The 17,528-nt window shown below is 30.8% G+C and overlaps 1 protein-coding gene across 1 annotated transcript in view; it reads right to left on the bottom strand.

The window, feature by feature from the left end:
- Positions 1 to 17,528, bottom strand: part of CSMD3 (CUB and Sushi multiple domains 3) — a 1,253,935-nt gene that overhangs the window by 722,671 nt on the left and 513,736 nt on the right. Inside the window, exons 8-9 of the mRNA XM_044245069.1 lie at positions 9,332 to 9,409; positions 2,294 to 2,381 (exon numbers count right to left, since the gene is read on the bottom strand). Coding sequence (XP_044101004.1) covers positions 2,294 to 2,381; positions 9,332 to 9,409 — 166 coding nt within the window. The remainder of the gene's footprint in view (positions 1 to 2,293; positions 2,382 to 9,331; positions 9,410 to 17,528) is intronic.

Here is a 17,528-nt window from a genome sequence, read left to right as displayed (position 1 = left end):
TTTTCTTCTAACATTTTCATATATATTAATTATGAGGCTGGTTAAATAAAGTTGTATAATTTTTTTTATAAAAATTACAATTGTATTTATGTTGAAATTATACCATTTTTCTTCTTTTCCCTCTATAGTAAATGTAACTTTGAGTCATCTTGGAAGATCCTTGGGTTCAAAATTTCCATAGGTCTCTATTTTAAGAACTATCTACCCACCCCATCCCCCATAGGATATTCCTTAGTCCTTTATACAAATAATATAAAGGGGTAAAAATTCTAAATGTGTGTTAGGTGGACATATAATCATTATCAATAATTTTATTAAAAATATATGTATTATGGATACCTTGTAGAAACAAACATTTTTGAATGTTAAATTATCGGTTAATATTTTACAGCATTTTTATATCTTTTATTTATAAAATGCTACAATAATCAGAGGTCTAAAATTTCAAGGTTTTAAAAAATATTGTTTGCCAATGGGGCGCCTGGGTGGCTCAGTGGGTTAAGCCACTGCCTTCGGCTCAGGTCATGATCTCAGGGTCCTGGGATCGAGTCCCGCATCGGGCTCTCTGCTCAGCAGGGAGCCTGCTTCCTCCTCTCTCTCTCTCTCTCTGCCTGCCTCTCTGCCTACTTGTGATCTCTCTCTGTCAAATAAATAAATAAAATCTTTAAAAAAAAATTGTTTGCCAGTTATGGAAATTAACACCTACCACATTATACTACATGTATTCTCTTAGTTGTTATTAAAATTAATTTTGAATTAATAACAAATACTAAAAATGAAGGGGGAGAAACTGGAGTGGGAGATGAACCATGAAAGACTATGGACTCCAGGAAATAAATGGAGGGTTTTAGAAGGGAGGGGGTTAAGGGGATGGGGGCCTAGTGATGTATTAAGGAGGGCACGAATTGCATGGAACACTGGGTATTATACACAAACCATGACTCACGGAACACTACAACAAAAACTAATGATGTAATGTATGGTGACTAACACAACACAATTAAAAAAATAATAAATACTAATTTTAAGATGGAGATACAACATATTAGTTATGTCTACTTCTGAAAAATACTTATAAAATATTTATAGAACATTCCCAGGAAGGTTTCACAAGCAGTGCCTCATTTGAAACTCACCATTAGATGTGCTAAATTTGATTTACATGTTACAGAACAGAAAACTCAGGCAGGCAGTGTAAGGACGTATTTAACCAGAGGCTTCCATTAAGGTTAAACAACAACAAGGTTGTGTTAAACTTTCCCTGCTCCCCTTCCCCCAGGGGACTGACTTAAAAACAAGTCCTGGAAACCAGCCCCAGGTAACAAAGCCCAGACACAATGGTGGGTCAGGCCAGGCGGAGACATCCGATCAGTGGGGAGTCGCATACTGTCTCCCTAGCTACCATGGAGTATGGGCCCCGCCCTTTGGGAGCCTTTTGGGTGCCAATTCTAACCAAGGCATGATAGGCTAGGTCAAATGTCTACTATAGGGTAAACTGTAATTCAATTGGTCACCTAGCATCATTGTGCAGCTTTCTCTGTGTGTTACAATCTCATTGGCCACCTGTGTGTGGCCAGGCCAGACCCCATGGCCTTTGCCCTTAAAAGCTAGTCTGTGAAACAGAGAAGGGTCGCCCTCTTGTAAGAGGTGCAGCCTGGAACATTCGGTCTGATTCTTGATGCTTGGCACGAAATAAAGCTTTGCTTGACCTTCGCTTTATATCAGTCCTGCTCCTTTAATCACGAACCCATTTTGGGGGGGACCTAACAATAGGATTCAGTTATTTACTTAAGATCAGACAACTATTGAGCAGAATTTGAACTCTAACTCATGTCTTTCAAATCCAAAGCCCATGATTTGTCACTTACTGTATGACAAGAAATTTAGCTTTGCTTTTTAAAGATTTTATTTACTTATTCATGGAAGACACAGAGAGAGAGGGGCAGGGACAGAGGCAGAGGGAAAAACCGGGTCCTCACTGAGCAAGGAGCCCAATGTGGGACTTGATCCCAAGACCCTAGGATCATGACCTGACCAAAAGGCAGATGCTTAACCAACTGAGCCATCCATGTACACCAAGAAATTGATTGTTTAAACTCCAGAAAAGTATCCTAATAAAATTGGTACACTGACCACTTTAAACTAATGATATGTTAATGGTAACAAATAAATAAAATATAGCTGCTATTATTTTAAATCACCCAGTCTTCATCCCCATATTATTGGTTATTTTTAAATTTTAAGTTAAAATAAACTTTGGCAAAATAATAAAATAAACAATATAAAACATTACCTAAAGTCTGATCCAACTCTCTTCCCATTTTCTGGTTCTCCTGGATCTGGGCATAGATTGGAAGCTGTTTTAATACCTCCCTCATTTACTATAACAAAAGAAACAAAAAAGAAAGAATGAAAACATGATTAGAAAATCAAGGAAAATATTAATTGAAAAATTTACATAAAATATATTCTTACATTTTTATAATCACTGTAGTTTAAATGTAGAAAGATTAAATGTAGTTTTATAATCCAGTAATAAAGACAATGCATTTTTGCTATTAGTGGACCTATAAGTTTGATGTTCATCTTCAATGACATACTATTCTGAATGTTAACACATTAACAGTTAACACTTTATTTTTAATTACTACCAAATTGTGAAATCTCTGGAAATGCATTCCCAGGGTATCAGTGCCAGAATTTCCATTAATTACTGGCAATAAAGCAGTCACTACCAGTTATGACAGTGTCACTTGGGTACCTACTATTTTTAAAGTTCCAATAAAAAAACAAGACCCTATGGGAAAAGTTTAAGATTGTTAGCACTTCTTATTTGGCATATAATGAAGCACTGTGCTCTGTCAACTTAAAGTAAGACTATGGTTCCAATTACCAAACATGTCAATGAATTATGATATAATGCTGAAAACCAAAATAATGGCTTTTCCCTCTAGCAATATACATAATATCATACACATTTCCAGTGGTTTCTCCAGAACACTCCATTAATGAAAGATTTATTAATATTTTCAATGAATGGATCACAGTGAGTAACTAAATCCCCAAGACAGATATCTTAATGGGAAGAACTTTAAACCTGATAGTTCTAATATAATGAGTGATATTATTTCATAAATTCAATCTCTTATTGAACTAAAGAGAAGCTGATATTTTGCTTTCCATCAACTTCTCTGTTTTTTGAGAAGAGAACAGGAGCTGAGCGGTTATTTCACAGAGAAAAAATTTAAATTCTGTAATGTTTCTCAACCTACACTGTGGATCAGAGCCACTTATAGAACTTTCTTTAAAGAATGAAGATGAGTATTTTACCTCTAGATATACTAATACAATTAACTCTAGGGCAGGACACTGGGCATCAGTTTTGTGTTTAGTTTGTTTAGTTGTAACTCTTAAGGTGATTCTAAGGCAAAGTCAATGCTGAGTACTGCTGGCTACCTGCATCATTTAGTTCAGATTGATAAATATATTCAAACTGATTTATCAGACAACAAGTATCAGATAATGTCCCAACAGCCATAATTCTGGTAAAATCATATTTTCAATTATATATGAAATTTTGCATTTGTGCCCTTTTATTCTATAAAAATCACTTTTCTAAATATCTCCAACCAATATCCTTACTGACAACTGTATTCCATATAGAACAAAAAATCTGCAAAATTATGATACTTTTCTTTTTCTTGCTCTGCTGACTTGTTTCATTCCTCTTTACCTCTCTGGGTTGTTTTTTGTTTGTTTTCTTTTTTTGGTGTTTTTGTTTTTGCTTTGCCCATTCTCTTTCTTTTGACCACTCTTACTTGTTAGTGGACAAATGCAAAGGCCTACAGTTCTCCATATCTTCTATTTCCCTATGGCTTGAAGAAATTACCTCTTTGCTAACAAGTTCTGATATATTGTTCTGTCATTTTCTCCAAGATCCTTTCTTGCTCCCACAATGATCTACTACTAGGTAATCCCACCAAATTTCCCATTGTTATTTCATGTTCATGCTTAGACCCAATGTAATCATTGATGTTTTTGTGCACTCCATTATTATTCACCTCTAATCCATCTTGAGTTCTAGAGGGGAACTAAAATTCTTCCAAAACCATTTTTTTATTACTGTACAACTATCCTATGATTTGAGACTTCTACTACATCAGTTGTATTTCTCACTAGTCCACAACCCAAATCCAATGTGTTTCTCATTGTTTGGTAGTTTTACCAGTAAGTCATGATCACCCCTGCTTTATTTGTACTTCCTTCTGTCTCCATGTTTGCCTTTTCTTCCTCCTTAGGTTTCAAAATCTAACTAATTTTCGAGACTCAGTCCAAATCTCACTTTTTCCAAAATACAACCTCTAATTTTACCATATTATTCTAATTTCACATAGCACATAACATGGAAAATTTTGTTTAGTTTTAAAATTCTTGATGATATTATAAATTAGTAGTTTCACATTACTTAGTCATATATACAAAAAGAGTATATACTTGATAAAGGTAAGAGAAAAACATAATTATTTTTATATACTCACAATGCCTAGGTAGGGTGTAATAATTTCTTAGTTAATATACCCTAGTCATTTGATTAACAATAGCTGGTATATTGTTTTCAATGAATCAAGTACTTTCTAAGGGAAACACTCTCTTTCCTATTTTAAAATATCTTCTGAACATGTTGTAGTTTATATTGTTTAAATGTGATTTTTTGATAAGGAATAGAGATAAAGAAAAAAAGTGGCATGACGAGCTTACCTACTTTATTTTACTACAATGTATATAACACAGATTATAGGTATATAAAAGTGATCTGTGAATACATTATTAGAAAATGAAAATAATAAAAAATCAATTTTCCCCATTTCATAATCATTATTGCCTCAAAAAGTTAGCCTGGGGTTAATATGAATTTTAACAATAACTTATGCTTCACACGATACAATGTGTCAGGAACTATTCTACATCCTTTACACACACCAACTTCATAACAATCTAAAAGTTGCTACTATTATTATATACTTCCCACAGCTAAGGAAACTAAGGCATGAAGAGATTAAAAATGTTTCCACAGCTGTACTGTTAGTTAGTGTCTTAATATAGGTTTAAACCTTGGCAGTCTGACTCAAAAAATTCTACTCTTAAACCCTAAGCCCACTATCTTGTCCAGAAAGTTCAGCAAGGCAAAATGACATCACAAATTACAATTGAACCCTCTTTACCAAATGTTTCATCTTAAAATGCAGAGCATATCTATAATTTTTACAATTTTTAATTAGTTCTAGTCCTTATGGTTTTAATTATTAAATTATTTTTTGTCTGTCTGGAATTGTCCTTTAAACCACTGTTTTTGGGTATCTGCAATAAGGAAAGTCTTTCCAATTAAAAATGTAAATATAAGGGGACAGCTGTTACATGATACATGTATTTAATATTCTTTGAAAATATATACAACTTAAAAAATAAAGAACAAAGTGTGTAATATCTTGTTTTTCTGAAATATCAATATTTCATAACTGTCTATAGCTAGCAAAACCAAGATATTCAAATGAAGTTAGTAGTATTCATTCAGTAGTTGCTTTCACTACTTATGATGGTTAAGCAATTGGACAGATTTATCAATTTTACTTCTTTAAAGTTGAATAGCAATTTTCAAAGTGGTAAAAATATGAGTGTTCTTTAAATGTTTAATTACATGGACTGCCTACAGCCTCTTGAAAAGAGCATGACTATGGGGAATACTGTTTTTGCTCTGCTCTCTAAAGATACTATGTCCATTATCATCATTAATGAAACATGAGTTCTTTGCCCCACACAAAAGGGGATAAGAGAGGGGGAGGTACAGGATTTAAAAAAAAAACAACAACAACAAATGAACTGTAATTTCTTATAACACTGAAGTTACGGGCTTAAGGGTTTATATGGGTTTATAAATATGCTACAGGAACCTTCATTAATTTACCATATTATTACATGGTCTAGCATGAAAACATTATAAACTTAGTCAACATAAAGATATACGTATATGTCAAGAAATACTCATCTTTTACATGTATCAGCTCATTTAATCTTCACAACAATCTTAAGCGTAGTTTATAATCAAGTTTTCTGAGGTTTCTGATTGTATATGGCACATAATTTATTCCAAAAATAAAAACAAGTAGATTCTGGAAAGAAGTCTCCTCCACATTACCTCAGTCAGTTGGTTACATTGCTTTTATATTAGTTTTAAAGTTTTTATTCCACATTATGAAATATGGTGTTTTGGATCTTGTTCCGAACTCAAATATCATGGATGTTAACAGAGTGTTATTTTATACCATATATTCTACAAAGAATTACCTCTTAATTCACTTAGCTTCCCAGTAAAATGTTGGATCTTTACCATCTGAGACTTTATTTTATTCCCTCTTTACCTTCTTGCTCTAGCATGGTGTTTCCTTGGAGAAGTAGCTCAAATAGAAATCATAGAATGGATGAATAACATGATATGAATGAAAGTATGGATGTGAAGATAAAATAAAATTGAAAAAAAATTAATGGAAAATTCAGAGTTTCTTCATAATTCTACCTTAGTAGTCTAGAAGACCCTGGTAGAAAAGTTGGTAAGACTACTAGTTCACTAAGTTCAACATTTTAAAATATCCTTAAAAATGTTTTAATATTTAAAACCTAAAATCTATGTTTTTCCCTTTATTGACAAATCTACACTTTTTGATGAAAAACAGGGATGAATAGAGGCTTTTGGAGGTCAGGTATTAAAGCTGGAAAAAGAATCTAAATTAGCATTTAAACAACCAAATGCTGCCCACAAACACTGCTGCAGCTTCCTGAATCTCTAATTAATTTGTTTCCTAGTTAAACTTTAAAGGTGCTACTGTGGGAAGACATGCTTTGGCAACGTGTATAGTTCATGTCCTCCTCACTTATGCTCACTTCTGGCAGTTCCAGTAACAGAATTGACTGTATTTTTAAAAAAATACAAGGTATTTTTCGTTGTGGTGGTGGTTATTTTTTCATTTGAAAGGTTTATATAAGAATTATATCCTTTTAAAATTATTTGGCCCTGTATTGAATAAATGATATTAGAGAGAGGAAGACTCAAATGCTTACTTGTTAATAGATAAATAATAATGTTAAAAATTAAAATAATGTAATCCTTTCCTATAACAACCATAGAGAAAGTACTTTTGAAATGATGAACTATCTGATAAAAATGTAGTGAAATGAAATTTTATATAGTGCTGGTTTGTTATTTTGTGACTATAAGAAATTGTTATTTTGTGACTATAAGAGACATAATTTGTTTCTATTTGTGATTATTTATATTAAAAATAAAAATAAAAAAGCACAAGAATAGTTTTTATCTTTTATATAAGATATAATAAGTAAATGTACATTAAGTTTTTAAATTATGAAATAAATTAAGATTTTTCCTTCATGTTTAAATTTTTTGCTTCATTAACTTTTCTCCTGACAATTTTAAATCAAATATTCTTTAAATAAAATATTTTAAAAGAACTAGGTTTTTTGTGTAACAGGTACACTGTCACATCCAAATTTCTTTCTTGTTTACCTCCATAACTCTTATGCAAGAGCAATGAAAATGATAAATATGTCCACTAAGGCAATATACCAAATATAGACAATCACATGCATTCTAATGCCTTGATAAATTTTAGCCCATTTTAGTATAAATAGCCTGAATTTCCCAGGACATCTGAAAACTCAAAGCATGTAGGCTATAAAATAACATTTATATAGCCAAAATGAGCGAAAGGGCGAACCAGCAGAGTTTGTAATTCTACTTAGAGTTCCAAAATAGACACAGTGACTAGATAAAATATTAGAAAAAAAGGTAGTCAACCTAATATTTAAGTTTACAAAGACATAGCTTTTATTTTGTATTGACATGCTGAAATTTGGTTATGTCAGGATATTCGTCTGACAAAATATAAACAAAATTATTTATATTTTCTTTTATAGGAAGAATTTCCTTCCAAAATGTATCAAAAATTTATATATGAGAAAATTACTATAACACTATTTTCCCTAAACACAGATATGTTTTTAACACCCAAAATGTAATAAAAATCATAATCATATAGCTAAGTACTTTGAAATGAACTGTTTAGTGTTTTGTAAAAGGTAACCTAATTTGATAAATGATTTCTTACTAATATCTGCTACTTTTAGCTCAGTATTTGCAAATTTAACAAAATGTAAAATCATATTTTAAAATTACGATACTTTAAAATGTTTAATAATATACAGGCTCTGAGTTTTTTTGATAGTTGTAATTGCTCAGTTTCTGACATTTACCATTATATATATAAGTCAATAAACATTAAGATAATATCCTTTTCCAATATAACCATAATGAATAATCTTTGTTAAAGAAAGAACTGTAAACTCATTTCATCAGATTATTTGGAATTGGATAATGCTAAAAATATATTCCTGTTAAAAATAACATACACTTATTATTATTTATAATAATCTTATTTGTCATCAGTATATCATTTTAGCAGTCAGATGTTGTGACATTAATGGTTCCTTTCCAAATGTATTATATATACATATAATGAGAAATAAGGTGGAAAATTCTTACAAACTTCTATTGATTTATAATACAAATACAAATGGCATAGCTCTCCTAAAAAATTTACTGTATGTTTGTTTACAATAGTAAATATGAATGTGCTAATTCATTGATTCTTAATTTGAGATTCGAGGATGAACTTCAGATGATATATAAAACCCTGAATATTAAGCAAAATTGTGTACTGGGGCAGCACATAAATATGTGTATTTCAGGCCATTTTGTGATTTTCAAGAGAAAACAAAAATTAATTCTATAGTTAACTAATTAATTTATAAAACACTTGACTTAAAGGGCATGGATAAGTTAATTCAAACAGAATATAATTTTTCTTAAATAAAAAAATTGCTATAAAAAGAAACTTTTCCTTAGCAAAAAAATTATGTTGAACAAAAATTCCTGTAAGAAATTACCAATTTAAGAAATTTCACTTTTTTGTAATCTCACATCCTAGAATTACAAAACAAGAATGCTATCCAACATGCTAGCTCAATGAGAATTTTTCCATCTGAAACAGTCTCAGCTTGGAAGTTTACCACATTAATCCGATAACTGAATATACATTTAAATACAAGAAAATATTTAATAGTAATCATGCATGTTATATAGATATTAATGCAGTTAATTTGGTAAATACACGAACATTTTTATAAAACACACACAAACAACACAGACACCACAAACTTCACTCTTGCACTAGAGAAAGTAACAAAAAAGGAGTACACTCACAGATAGAAAACTTGTTGCTGTTGTCTTTCCCTGGAAACAATTTAAATCCTCTAGATTTAAAATCTATGGCCTTTTTCACTAGTTAAGAAAACAAACAAAAACATGTATCAGGATATACAATTTTAAAATAAAATTCAAGTTAACAAATTTTGTTAGCATTGAATTATGCAAGTTAAAAGAAACTGCTTTCTTAAGACTGATGTAGGGTACCCAGAAGAAAATAAAAAAGAAAATACAGCAATATAATCACTAAGTAGTAAAATACCAAGCAGTAGTGAGGATTTTAAATGTTCTATAGGGAGAACCCTGCATATATGTGTGGATATGTTTTTAAATATTATGCAAGTTTTTATATGAGAGCAAAACATTAACACTTTATATAACTTGAATTCATCAAATTTTATGAAAAAATTAAAGTATAAAATTAAAAATACTGAGTGGGAAGAATTTAATGAACAAGATTCTTAAACTAATATATTTTTTAGGTAATTTAGCCTAAGTGAAATATTAGGACACACTTAAGAAAATGGTATTGGAAAAATTTCAGATACATTTTAGTATTTCTGCCAATAACTCTTTCCTTTCAAAGTCCAGCTTTTGACATCACAGTCTATAAAATTTATAAAAGTGAATTACAACTCTTTGGGTTTGCTATTGTTTTTGATATTATGATATTGAAAGCAAATATCATAAGAGGCTGGTCTATTTCACAGTACACTGTATTAAAATAGATATGACTGAATTTACCTAAAATATAAATATAGATTCACTGAAGTAACTGAAATATTGTTCAGGTATTTTAGGTGAAAAAAATAAGTATTTTTTTAATATAAATTGCTGGGTTAACTAGAGTTGCTATGTACTTTTTAAAAATGATAAACAATAATGACACCAAGTAAAATAAAGGAAATCTATTCAATTGAAAACCCAGCAACTAAAAAAAATGCAACCTGATCTTATGAAATATTTAAATATCAATTATTTTCTTTTAAAAACCAGCATGAACAATAATGCAAGATTTAACTTCTTCAATTACAATTTAGAAAGCTTTAAATATTGATTTTTATAAGATTTTATAAGGCTAGATAACTTTAGGCAATTAGGTTTTGTTCATGCCATGAACTGGCAAAAAGCAATATTGGTTTTTGTTAGATAGTTTAAATTAATCATTTCACTAATTCTTACTTGCTATTTTACTCAGTTCATATCATGGGTATTTTATTGGTTTTGGAAAATTTTATGTGATTCATTTCTTATTAATACCTCAAAAGTAGAAAGGTAGAGACAGGGTCTGATGATTTACTAGAATATATAATTACAGACTATTTATATCAACTATGTTTTAAAAAAGGAGGAAATTACCATTGGAGAAGGATTTAAGAGACCCGATTCTTAGAATTATTAGTTGTGTGATTTTCACAAGAATATGTCTTTTTACCTCAGCCTTTTCTCTTAAAATAAAAACCTAAGACTAGATGACAGCTCAGTCTCTTTTCATAGTTCTGAGATTATCAGCAAAATAATGACCACCTCTGTCTCTCAAGTTGTGCTGTTGTAACTCTCTTCTACTCTTTCCTCAGGGTAAGCCAGAGTTTAATTCTACTGGAGTATTCAACTGCTCTAAAGTTAGCTCTGCCACTTTGTGAATTTTCCTTAAATTTCCTTAAATTCTTTCCTTAAAATGTTGTTCTTAAATTCTTCTTAATAAAATAAGCATTTTATATTTGAGGCATATTTCTGGATAATTCCAATCCAAACATGGATTATAAATAGGAATTTTACCTCGACTTTCCTTTGCACTCTAAAATTTGACTTCAATTATTACAGATGAGCCTGAAGGTTTTATGGTAGTTTTAACATAAATCTGGAATTTTTTTAAGGAATAAAGAAAAATAAATGAAAAATGTGTAAACCCAAAGGCCAAAATTGAAGAAAAGCCCAGAAAGTAAAAAAGAGCTCAATTCTGTAATGTGTAACTGGGAATAAAGAATGTTGAAAACTATAGAGGGGTGTGTGTGTGTGTGTGTGTGTGTGTGTGTGTAATACTTATGTAAGGTGCTTCCATTTAGACTATGTGGTTGAAAAATACCTAAATAGCTAATCACCTCAGACAAAAGAGTTTTTTTTTTTTTTTTAAGATTTTATTTATTTATTTGACAGAGAGAGATCACAAGCAGATGGAGAGGCAGGCAGAGAGGGAGATAGAGGGAAGCAGGCTCCCCGCTGAGCAGAGAGCCCGACGCGGGACTCGATCCCAGGACCCCGAGATCATGACCTGAGCTGAAGGCAGCGGCTTAACCCACTGAGCCACCCAGGCGCCAGACAAAAGAGTTTTAAATAGTTTCCTGATTCTAAAGAGACGCAACTTTATTATTATTGTTATTTTCTCTCTTAAGCATCTATTTTTCAATTTAAATTGAAGAAAAAAAATCTGTCTTTTAAAAAAATGTGTTATAATGTAATACAGATGCAGAAGAGGGAAGGCCAGGGGAATATCCACTTTACAGAAGAAAAAGGAGTGAATGGAAAATAATATAAAATTTTAATTTACAAAAAACTTTATGTTAAGCAGTAAACATATACTTTAGATCTTTTTATGATTTCAATAAAAAGAACACATAATGTATATCTCTTTAGAAAAAAATTAAAGGACAAATATTGCAAGTACCAATTACAAGACCTACTTTAAATTATGTATCAGTGAAATTTAAATTGAAAGCTTATGCCATAAAATATAGATTTTATTATGTATTACAAGGTATATGTATTAAATAACAACATACCATTAAGCAACGAGTGCTTCTATTAACCACATTTAATTTATTATAAAATTAACCTGATCTTTTTAACAGGTATATCTCAGTAATAAGCATGTGAAATTTATTTTATCATAGAAATAAACTAAAATATGTTGTCTATAAATACAGGTTAAAAAAAAGTGTTAAATGATTGTGTGTTGTTTGTGTCAACTCCTTTCCCTGAGCTTCTCAAAGGCAGAAATAGCATTTTTTCTTCATGTGGAACGTCTGAGTATATGACTGAATGAACACATGCAATACTGTAAATCTTGGCTCATTTAACTAAAGATATTTGGTTGGATTTCCTTTATTAATCATAAATCAGAAGGAAAAAAGTGATAAGAGAATGAATGTTCAAGTAGAAGTACTTTCATATATAAAGCTATTTTTGAATATATAAAACTATGTATGTTCTAATATTTTTTAAAAATTTCATTAAATGCAAGACATGTAGACATGTGCAGAAATATCTATTTGTTTCCTTCTGCTTTCCATATACTAAACAGTTTTTGTTAACTTTTTATTTATTGCTTTTTTAAATTTTACTTGTGCTTTATTTAGCATAAGAAAAATAATTTATAATATGGAAAAAGTCTGGAGAAAGGACTATTATTGGGCAACAATCAAATCCATAATCCACCTTTTTTTTTTCTTTTGTTAGTTGTAAGCCCTGGACACTAAAAAAAAAAAACATTTTGTTTCTGTGATCTTTGTTAAAGTACTTTTAAACCACTGTAGGTGATTAACACTGCAGTATTTTTCAGATCAATTATTATTCTGTTATCTTCAAAATCAATTGGAATTCTAAAATGCATTTTAAAACTTACAAAAAAATGGCAATTGATGTTTCTTAAATCTCGTGTAACTTCCATGTTTAACTGTTCCCGCTATCACTAAACTTATGAAACTTGAAGTCATAAGGCATCTCCTGGCTTCAAGTTCCTTATTTGAAAATTAATAGACTCCTTACTACATACTCACAAAAGTCATATGCCTGCATTTTTTATACTCTTTCATTGCTACATATATATAGTATGCAATTTTGCAGAACTATGACCTTTGAAGAAGAAAAGAAGACACACTTATTGTTAGGGAGAAGATAATTTTTTCATTGGAAAAATATTTCAGATTTCTAAGGGACTTTAGTAGAAGAATAATGGCATTATTCACTGTTCCCTTCCATTTTCTACCTAGATTATATTCTAAAACAATAATAAAAAATAAAACAGGGGGCGCCTGGGTGGCTCAGTGGGTTAAGCCACTGCCTTCGGTTCGGGTCGTGATCTCGGGGTCCTGGGATGGAGCCCCGCATCCGGCTCTCTGCTCAGCGGGGAGCCTGCTTCCTCCTCTCTCTCCCCGCCTGCCTCTCTGCCTGCTTGTGATCTCTGTCTGTCAAATAAATAAATAAATAAATAAATAATAAAAAAATAAATAAATAAAACAAATGCCACATTCTGTTCATGTTATAATCTTCCAAATTTGTAGTATTTATTTTGGTCATTATTTATATTGCAAGTTTCAGTAGCTGCATTATAAACCTGTGATTAAATAGTAGTTCTTTGGAAAAGTAAATCCTTTCTTTTGAGAAAGTGAGTCATTCTATCTTATTGTTTGGGGGGTCAGTTTTGCCTCATTTCAGCTTTTCAAGTGCACAATATTGCCTTTCTTTTCTAGTGTGTTTTATATCATGACACTTGGATGTATAATTCTTCTTATTTTGATGTATAACTCTTCTTATTTTGAATTAATTACAATCATATCTTTATCTTTACACTCAATAAGTAAGTTACACTAATAAAATAATTTCCTTTAGGTTTTGTTTTAGTTATTAATACTAATATATGCATGGGTTGTTTGATTTAGAGATGATAGCACATGTCACTATTGACAGTAGATTCATTTACCTGGGTATAAAGAAATATAATCAGTCATCGGCTAGGAATTTTATTACAGGTCATTATCGTGTTATAGAATGGTGTGCTATTTGTAATCTTTCTATCACAGGGGTAGGAGATGGGAGACCTGTGTACTAGTCCCAACAGAAATGGGATAAGTTATTTAACTTCTCTATTCACTTCTAAGAGATTGGTTCATTTATTCTCAAGTATTTAGGTGTAGAATTTGGACCAACGGGAGAAGAAAGACTGATATAATTGGAATACTTGATTCTATCCCGAATTTAAAATACATAGAGAGATAAAAGAAGTATCAAACTGTGTAAAGAGGATACTTTTTTGTTTGTTTGTTTTGTTTGAAGGAAGTGCTAGCTCCATGTAACTGACCTAAGCACATTAAAATTTAACACCCATTCTCTACATCCTATACTGGCAGAACAAAACACTTCTTCGGGACATATTTAGCATGAAGGAGGCTAATCAGTGGCTCCTTCCACATCATCCTTGGAAGAAGAAATATCAAGAATCTATGCTGACATTGGAGTAAAAGCTAGGCAGTATTCTTAGAGTGTCTCCTTAACCATCTTTCATATATGGTTTACCCCTTGACACAAATATCTGAGAATAAAATTTTGCATTATAAACATGTCTGTAGTATAGCTTTTAAAAATGATTGGAAGTATTTTGCGATTAGATCATGTTTCTTGATTATAGACTAAAAAGGATAATAGAAATTCAGCCAAATATTGTAAGTGGCTTCTGAATCTTTGTGAAAAAAGTATTCTTTTTCACAATATGTTAAAAGGAGAGAAATGATACTGGCCGCCATTTAATGAAAAAGGCAGTGGTACAACTAAATATGTTCAAAAACACTGAAAAGGCCATTTATAGAGACTTACATATTAGGCATATGTAAGATTCAAAATATTCTCAAATTTAAAACGATGGAATTGAATCAATTAAATGTAGTAAGAAATGATATATATGCAATTCTGAAATTACTTAAAAATCTAAAATATTATCCCTTTTAAAATTCCTAGAAATAAGTAATACGTTCAGATACTCGAATTGTTTTTAAAGCCATAAACTTTGATTTATGCTATCATGCAAGTTTGTGCCTAGCAGTGAATCCTGTGTATCGAGTATATAAACATAAAACTATGTGTTGTCCAATTTTTAGCTGAAAGAAAATTTACAATTATATATTGTACCACTATACTTAAATTCTACAACAATTTCAGGTATCAGAACACACCAAAAGTTTAATAAATGTTAGTTATTCTTATCATTGTTAATACCAGTTATAATTTTAAGATATAATCAGTTTCAGAGACTAATGCCATTAGGGCTGCAATATACTAAAAATTTCCAACTATTCTGGGTCACGTCTTTTTCACTGTGTACAGATATGGTATATTAATATATAAGTTAAATCATCTACTTTCCCTGGATTTCTAAATATATCTAGATATCTAGATATATCTATATCTATATCCATATTTATATCTGTATCTATATCTATCATCCCTAAACCCTTTGGCCAAAATAGTAAATTTTGGTCAAATTTTAAATACTAAATTTTAAATACTAAATTGTAAATTTAGTAAAAATATATAGAAACATCCTTAGACATGCAATCATACTAGTTTTTATGAACATACATATCATTATTCAGCATATTTTAAGGAATTCTTGTAACAGGCCCATTTTCACTTTTACAAAAGAAGATTCTGAAGCTATAAGGTCTTAACGTTTTAATGAGATCAATCTAGACCCTAAATCTTTGAAATCTTATTTTTCAATCATTTTAGATTGAGAAACAAGTGCCTTTTTTTTTTTTTTTTAACTTGGGAAACTAACAGAGTGACTAGAGTGGAAAGGAGCCATCATACTTTACAAAATCAATTTCTTAATTTTCACAAGTCTGAATTAATTTTGTTGCTTTATATTTGAGATAATAGATGACCAAATACTTGAAAAATCACACAACTAATTATACGATAGAGACTCTAAAGTTTGTGCAGGGGCTTTCTTTCCTCCCAGAAATGGAACAAATTCAGGAATCCAAAACACTTATGTAGATAACAGCACATCCACCCGCAATGCTTGGCTTAACAGGTCTTGCAGTTACAGCGTGCTGTAAAATGTCAGGATTATAAGAAAAATATGAGATTTTTTATATTCTCTTTAGGGATTCTTATAATTGGCGTAATAAAAGTCACCATATGGGAAGAGTCACCATTGGTGTGGTTCACAGACATTTTTAAAACTTTTAAAACTGTCTTAGCCTTTAATTGTTTTCATCCTTATTTTCCTGATAGCTTCAAATGAGCTTTTTAAATTATCTTTAGTTCTACAATTAAATATTAAGATCCACTCCATTCATTTTCCCAGGCCCTTTTTTGTTTTGATATATTCTTTTGAATAGAAATTATTTTCTATTCATTTTATAATTTCTGTTCTTTTTTCATTATTCTCATATTTTTACTAAGGAGAATTTCACTAAAAATATAACATGAAAAATGATAACGTTCTTTTTTTTTTTTTTTTTAAGTATAATGCTTAGGACAGCCCTGTTTTTCACAAGAATGCCTTAGGGAATATGAGGATTAGGCAAAACTTCCCAAATAATCTCAACAACAAAAAAATATATACAACAGCAGGCTTATTAAAAACACAAAAAGCAAAAACAAAAAACTTTTTTATTCAAAATAAATGAAGTAATTTTTTGTCAAATATTTGTTTTATACTTGACATCAGAGATCACTATAACGCCTTCTAATACAAAACTAAGTGGCAAAGAAACAACTGCTTGAATAACAGTGACTACAGTTAATGAATATCATCTGAGGCAATGGAATATATTTGTCCACTACAAATTTCATTGGTACATGGAATAATTTTAAATAAAAAATCCAGGAAAATATTATTATTCTAATAAGTAGCAATATTTCCTCATCTCTCTTGTTACAGATTATCATATTTTATCTAACTTCTTCACTGGAAGCCTCAGGGTCATTGCCTGGTTTCTGCTAAAAACAAGCATAGACGGGCTCTGATACTTGTATTTGATGCAGAGTTATACTACTAAACAAATGATGTTGAGGACAGCAAAGAATTGATCATAACCCATCTATGTTCTATATTGTCTACATACCTTTCCAGATCTATCTTTGACCTTGTTCTTTGTGCAGAAGATTGATCTGAATAGGCTACATCCTGCCACATAAACTGTGGCATTGTCTAGAAGGACTGATGCTAACTAGAGACATGTTTGAAAAGCAAACTACTCAGCCCTACCACAGACCTACTGAATTAGAATTTATGGTTAAGAAGATCCCCAGATGATTCTCGTATACATCTAAGTTTGTGAAACACTAGATTCTAACAACAGGCTGCCTTGTTCTCTGGAGAATTCTACCAAGAGGGAGGGAGAGAGGGAAATGAGATCAGGATGATTCTGCAGGGTCTCTCACCATTACTTTGACTGGAGTTGACTAGGAC

The sequence above is a fragment of the Neovison vison genome, chromosome 4, assembly GCF_020171115.1.
Source record: "Neovison vison isolate M4711 chromosome 4, ASM_NN_V1, whole genome shotgun sequence".
Classification (NCBI taxonomy): domain Eukaryota; kingdom Metazoa; phylum Chordata; class Mammalia; order Carnivora; family Mustelidae; genus Neogale; species Neogale vison.
Note: the sequence above shows the minus strand (reverse complement) of the source record. Positions and strands in the feature narration are given on the sequence as shown.